General features: G+C 36.9%; 1 protein-coding gene across 1 annotated transcript; it reads right to left on the reverse strand.

Annotated features, from left to right (window-relative positions):
• Window positions 1-217: 217 nt before the first annotated feature.
• Window positions 218-3260, reverse strand: LOC135089507 (uncharacterized). Its single transcript, XM_063985085.1, has 2 exons — window positions 2983-3260; window positions 218-2647 (listed from the first exon to the last, which is right to left on the reverse strand). The coding sequence occupies exon 2, from the start codon at window positions 2606-2608 to the stop codon at window positions 722-724; it is 1887 nt and encodes a 628-aa protein (XP_063841155.1). The 5' UTR covers window positions 2609-2647; window positions 2983-3260; the 3' UTR covers window positions 218-721.
• Between the last annotated feature and the right edge of the window lie 3996 nt (window positions 3261-7256).

A 7256-nucleotide genomic window follows, 5' to 3' on the forward strand; every position in this document is an offset into this window, starting at 1 on the left:
AATTCGTAAATGAACCTCAGTAGTACTTTTTTTTTTTTTTTTTTACAGTAACAGGAGCGACTCAAGGGCACAACAAAAGACAAAAAAAATACGCTGTTACTTACCCTGTGAAAGTGTGAAATAAGTATTTTTAAATGACATAGAGTTTCCTAATACGTATAGAATATGAATTTTTGCATATTATCATATCCATATAGAAGCTTGGCCAGTAGCACTGGCCACCTCCACTGACCCCCATCAAGCCATCTTGCTCCACAAGACTGTAAACTACACAGAAAATGAAACTATGGAATAACTTTTGCATATATTCAATAACATATGTAAAATAATTTGAACACCATATTCCACAAAACCTAAAAAGTGAATAAATAAATAAATAAATAAATAAATAAATAAATGAAAATACTGAAAGTTCCGAAATGCCCTGAAATTAAAGAAGAGTAGATATTATCTGGTATTTTCCCAGTGTATTTGAATAAAGCTGAAGAAAATAAAAATTCCGTAATGCACATACAAAATCATAAAAAGAATATTTGGAATTTAGGCCCAACTTTCCAGACATGGTAAACGAAAAGAGGGAAGTGGGACTTTAAACACCCAATGCACGAATGGCCTGTAGATAAAAAAAAAAAAAAAAAAAAAAAATCACAGCTGCAAATGCAGTCATACACCCTAAGAATTATTTTTGAAATAACTCTTCAAAAAGCACAAACAGTCAATACTACGATCGATTTGGTAATAAATACGATTTGGTAATAAAAAGGCCAGCTGCTGAAAAAGCCCTTTCAGATTCAACTGACGTTGGTGGTACAGAGTTGAGAGCCTGGAACAATTTTTCTAAATTCTGTGTTCTGTCCCCAGTTGCCTCAAATACACTGAATTCCTTCCCAATGTAGTTACATTCACTTCTCTTTTTTGTACTTTGTGTCTGAATCTGATCTATGGCTGCCTGGAGTCTATCAGTGAGTGAGCTTTGTTGATTTACAGATGTTTCCACATTATCACTAGTTGTAGCTTCTTCATCACTTACTTGAAACAGTCTTCCTAACAGCTGTTTAGCTGACTCCACGATGGCAGACTTACGGGGTAAAGCTAATGGTAATCTTTCCTCACAGCTGTTATAAGCCTTACCACAATGCAGGTATTTCATAAGGCCTACGAGAACCGCACTCCTCCTTTCATTTATTCTGCTATAGAGAGAATTTTGCAGCTTCATTGAAAATGATGACTTTTGTTCATTCAATTCTTTCAACATGAATGAAAACACACCTTCAGCACTAAGAATAGTTGTACCTCTGCATCCCATCCTCTCTGCCCCTAGTTTCACTGGTTGCAGTGCTGTTACTAAGTCATTCAGCACTTTTAATTCCCCATTTGTGATGTTCATTTCCATATTACAGTCAATCATAGCTTTAGCAACTGAGTTTTTTACTTTGAGAAATCGCTCTAGCATGTCTAGCAAGCTGTTCCACCTTGTCTTTGAGTCGAGTTTTAGCATCAGTTCTTTGCCATATTCACTAACAACATACATCTGCAGCTTCTCATTTCTTGTGGGTGATTTTCTAAAAATCTTTACAATTTTCCTGACTTTGTTGATGGTGACAGACAAATCTATGTTCCCTACTTCATCATCTTCCAGATCCTCTAACCTAATATTTTCCAAATCCTCATCTGATACCACCTCTATCATACTACTCAACTCTTCTTCCTCTGGCACAGCTTCCACATCATCAGCTTCCTCTTCTTGGAGATGGGTAACATTTCTCCTTTCCAAACTAACTAAGTTACCATCTGTTTTCTTGTAAAGAACATCACAAACAGCAAGATGTATTCCATGAGCATAACACATGTGATGACAGGTCTTAACCAGTTTGCCAAATTTAACCATGACGCTGGCTCCATCAGTTACACATGCAACTACATCTCTTTCCAAGTTTACCTGAAACTCGGCTAACTTATTCTCAACTACCTCAACTGCAGTCTCTGCTGGTAGTGAACCTGTAATTCTAGCCATTCCTAGATTCCAAAAGGTATCACTAGTATGTAAATTTATGTTCATGTATCTCTTGTTTTTTAGTGAAGTATACTCATCAAGAGATAATCCAAACCTAACCCCAACATTCTTCCTTTTGTTAATATCAAATATCACCCTTTCTTTTGCAACATTGTACTGCTTATGTACAAGATCCATAACAAGAGTTGGACTTTGAGGCAATTTGTATCCCCTTGTAAGCATTGATGTCTTTATGAACTCACTCTTGGCAATGGCATTTATGGAAAATCCATCTACTGCAGCTAGCTTCCCAACGATTTCTTCCTTCGTCTCCTCCTTTTTCAAAAAATCAGTCATTTTCTGTTGCACAGAATTCCTCTTCACCTCACTCGTATCTTTATCATGAGACCTGTCTGAAGGACGTTTGAGATTTTCTGTTTTTTCAATTGAATGTTTGCTCTTGAGATGACGGATCATACCACTGGTAGACCATCCTCTGCACTTTATAACTGCATGACACTTTTTACATCGTGACGATTCTTCACATTTAAGTTTTTCAAAATATTTCCATGCATAAGACTCAGTACTGGTTGTTGCTTCTGCCTCGTCTGCCATTTTAATGGTTATGTAGAGTCAGATAATTCAGTAAATCACCTGAAAAAAAAAAATCATTCTCTATATTCCCTATAAGGATGTTGTTGTCACAATAAATCATATCCATGTGAGAGACCCCGTATTTGTAGTCTGTAACACGAAAATTCAATAACGAACTCACATTCAGAGACACAGTTATGAGGAACAGGCGACTTATTTTCTAGTTTTTACACTGTATTATTTCAGGCTCACCCCACCGAAGTAGAATTATGGTAAGGACAAAGGAATGAGGATGTTAGCAATCATCATGAAGCAGGCCACAGGAAATAATTTCACATTACACAATTAACACACGTTACACACCTTCACGCAGGGATAGAATAGAACAGACTAACCTGACTCAGCGCCAGAAGCCCACCAAAGCAAAGAAGTGTACGAGAACGGTACGTGTCGTCGCTCGTCAGCTGATTCAGCTCATCGCTGTCTCGCTTCCAGCCCAGGCATCTCTCTCTCTCTCTCTCTCTCTCTCTCTCTCTCTCTCTCTCTCTCTCTCTCTCTCTCTCTCATACATTTTCGTATTTTTTAGCTGACATAAGAAAAAAATAATAAAAAGAAGTTTCCCGGGATTTCCCGGGATTTCACATATTTCCCGGGAAGGAAAAAAAGCCCATTTATGGCCGGGATCCCGGGATTCCGGGATCTCGGGATCCCGGGAAGGAAACCCTAGTGGGGATGGACGGACAGCAGCAGCAGCAGCAGTAGCAGCAGCTGGAGGAGCAGACTGGAGTCACGTCGCTGAAGCATCGGCGGGCCGTGTCGGCGCTTGTGGTCCAGTCCAAGTCCCGGGTTAAGTAAGTAAGTAAGTAAGTTTATTTGGATTATTCATGTGCATTACAGGCAGAGTACCACACCAGTTAATGTACATAGATTCTTCATCCAGGATAGCCTACTAAAGTTTAGCAACTTATTTCCAGTAGGGTCCCTTTTATGCAGCAAGATGGGGCGGGCAGCACAGGAATCACTATACACTTAACTCTGGTACACAGAAATACTAGACCCTAAAATTATTTGCCAACTGTATCCATAAAATTAAAATTTAAAATTACAATGTATTTTCACTAAAACTATCATGGTTAATAATAAGTAAAATCATTTGACTCAGCAGCTCTTTCTTCATCTTGTAAATACTTCCTGAGAGATGTTTTGAACAGGTGTTTGGATTGTATGTTTTGTAAGTTTTTTGGTAGTGAATTCCAGTCTTTAATGGCTGTATGATAAAAGGTATGTGCTGAGGGACCCTTTGCAATTGACATACCAAAGTTTAAATCATTGTTTCTAGTCCTAATTGTGTGGGTATTTGTTTTCCTATGGAAATGTTCTGCTAGATATGTTGGTCCTCTGTTGTTATGGATATTATGTGCATGGCTTAATTTTAATTCTTTAACCCTGTTCTTGACACTAAGCATATTTACTTTTTCTCTCTCCACTTGTCCTATATGAGATCTAGGGTCTAAACCTAAAATAAATCTAATAATCTTGTTTTGACAAATTTGTAGTTGTTTTTTAGATCTACTGCTAAGTCCAGAGTACCAAGAGGAACATGCATAATCAAAGTGAGGTTGAATTAGAGAGCTACATAAGGTTTTCTTAATTTTTTGATCAAGGTCTTTTGCTTGTCTGTACATGAATTTTAACCTTGCATTTATCCTCTTGATTATCTGATTACAATTTAGCTCCCCTGAAACACACTGATCCAATTGAACTCCTAAATATTTTACTGATTTTACTCCATTTATGTCCTGACCCAAACATGTTATATTAAAATCATCTACATTTTTTTATTTTGTTTTTGATCCAACTAACATAATTTCCGTCTTTCCTAAATGCAAAGACAGCTTGTTATTTATCATCCAGGTGTTACATGATTCAAGTTCTTTTCTTAGTCTATTTTTGATAAAATCTACATCTTTGTGTGGAACAATCAAAATGCTGTCATCTGCATATAGCAAAAGTTTACACGAGACACTGATTTTTCATGTCGTTTACATAACATAAGAACAGGAGTGGACCTAAAATGCTTCCCTGTGGTACCCCACAGGATACATTTCTGGTTTCCGAGCAATGTTCATCTATCTTCACAATTTGACTTCTTCCACTTAGATACTTAGATAAGAATAAAACCATTCCACTGACTCTACACCCATTGCTCTTAATTTTTCACACAAGATATGATGGTCAACAGTATCAAATGCTTTTTGCAGATCTAGGAGAGCTAGGCCTGTATACTCCCCTTTCGATATATTAGTTTTTAGTAGGTCTAACAAATGAATCAGACATGTATCTGTGGAATGACTATCTCTAAATCCAGATTGAAATTCATAAATTATATTGTTTGCTTCTGGTTTGTTCTGTTTGTTCTGGAGGTCCCTCATCTCAGCTCGCTAAGGCTCCCACCACGAGCTGTCCAGAGGGAGTCCAGGACCACCACCTCCAGTGACATGCTGGTGCAAGTGCCGTGATCTTACTCGAGGCAACACCAGCGCTCTTACACAGCCAGAACCTCCAGACTGTGGAATGTGTTTACGGCAGCCACGAGTGAGACACAGAGTGAAAGTGGCTGCACACAGGTGGCGTAAAACACAAACTCCCACAGTAGTGCTGTGTTAATCATGTATATATATATATATATATATATATATATATATATATATATATATATATATATATATATATATATATATATATATATATATATATATATATATATATATATATATATATATATAGTAGGATGAGTTCGCTTTTTGTATATATTTTCTTCTTTACATTTAAGTATAGGCTTTTCAAATAACAGCATAAAAAAACGTGTTGTTTTAAGCCTAATATAAATTTTTGTTTAAATAAAAAAAAAGTTAGAGAGAGAGAGAGAGAAAGAGAGAGAGAGAGAGAGAGAGAGAGAGAGAGAGAGAGAGAGAGAGAGAGAGAGAGAGAGAGAGAGAGAGAGAGAGAGAGAGAGAAAATTATTAATGAAGAAATATATTGTTTTTATTCCTCAACGAATTAATTTTTGTAGAGGAAAAATTGAACGGCGAACAAAGCTATACCTAAAACAAAAATATACTGTACACCATGAAAAAAGAAAAAAAAACACCCACATCCTCACACCTATCCATCCATCCATCCATTCATCCACAGACACACACACACAGACACACACACACACACACACACACACACACACACACACACACACACACACACACACACACACACACACACACACACACACACAGGAAGTAAACACGGAACAACACATAGGTAAACTGTGCAGTTGGAAATTAGAGCATAATATTTTCTTTTTTTTTTACATAAGCGTATTACCAGGGGGAGTAATAGAAGGAAGGGAAGGACAATAGGAAGTGTACAAATCTTTCCTATGCTTCTCAAACTTATCATTCATCTCATGATACTTTACATACATACATACATACATACATACATATATACATTACTTTACATCTTCCCATTCAGTTAACAGGTTGGTACTTTCCAGTTTAGACGTGTTTCATTGTCTTTGTTCCTTTCATCAAAATATAATGTTAAATACTGCAATGATGCGTCTTTTGTACCCCTATAACAGAAGGCCTGAAGGGATGGTGTTCTTTTGTCTCTGCTTTTTCATCAATAATGTTAAATAATGAAGCAGTGTGTCTTTTGTGCCGCGATAACAACAGGTGGCCAGGTGGGAAGGTGTATTAATTGCTGGTATGCATAACTTTCTATTGTCATTCCTGGCTCTTTATCGCTAAATATATAAGATAGTCATCAAAGAGAAAAAAAAATCAATGAAAAAAGTTGGGAGGATTATTCGTATCTAATAAAAACTATTCTTTGTTTGAAATTATGAGTTTTGAGATTACATTAAAAAAGTTAAATAAGGTAAGGTAAAAATAAATAAAAAAAAAAAAAAAACGAAAATGACAAGTGATGGACATGACGACATTAAAAGTAGCAAAATACACGTTCACACACACACACACACACACACACACACACACACACACACACACACACACACACACACACACAAAACACGGAATTCATACAAATACAGAAATATACATAAACCGCAAAAGCACACAAGAAAACAAAACACAACTATATGTCATCCTCTCACACTCACTCTCACTCTCACTCTCACTCACATCCATCACCAACACTCTGCAGCGCGCACATTTTTTCCCACTTTACGCTTTCAGTTACACCATCCATCAATTAACAAGGCCTGATCCATCATCTATCTATCCATCCACTTCTCTCTCGCTCTGGCCATCTAGTTAACAAGTTTCCATACCTGTCTAGTCCTCACCTTCCAAACAGGAATGCAAATATAACGGATTTTGTAGCATTTTTCTTTAATTCACCTACTGTAAAGTGATGTGTGTAACCTGTGCCACTTACCGTCCCTCCCTTGCCCAGGTAGAGGTATTAGTACAAAAAGCACACCTGTTTCACCTGCTCCCACGTGGGAAAATAAATATACGAGTGTTTAATCCTTTATCAGTTGGGTGAAAAAATAGGGGATTTGTATTTTTATTTCATGCTCGTTATGTAGTGAAGGTATCATTGATTTTATTTTTTTTCCAGGTATGTTGATGGGCGCGTGTGG

This window comes from Scylla paramamosain, chromosome 33, assembly GCF_035594125.1.
Source record: "Scylla paramamosain isolate STU-SP2022 chromosome 33, ASM3559412v1, whole genome shotgun sequence".
NCBI lineage: Eukaryota > Metazoa > Arthropoda > Malacostraca > Decapoda > Portunidae > Scylla > Scylla paramamosain.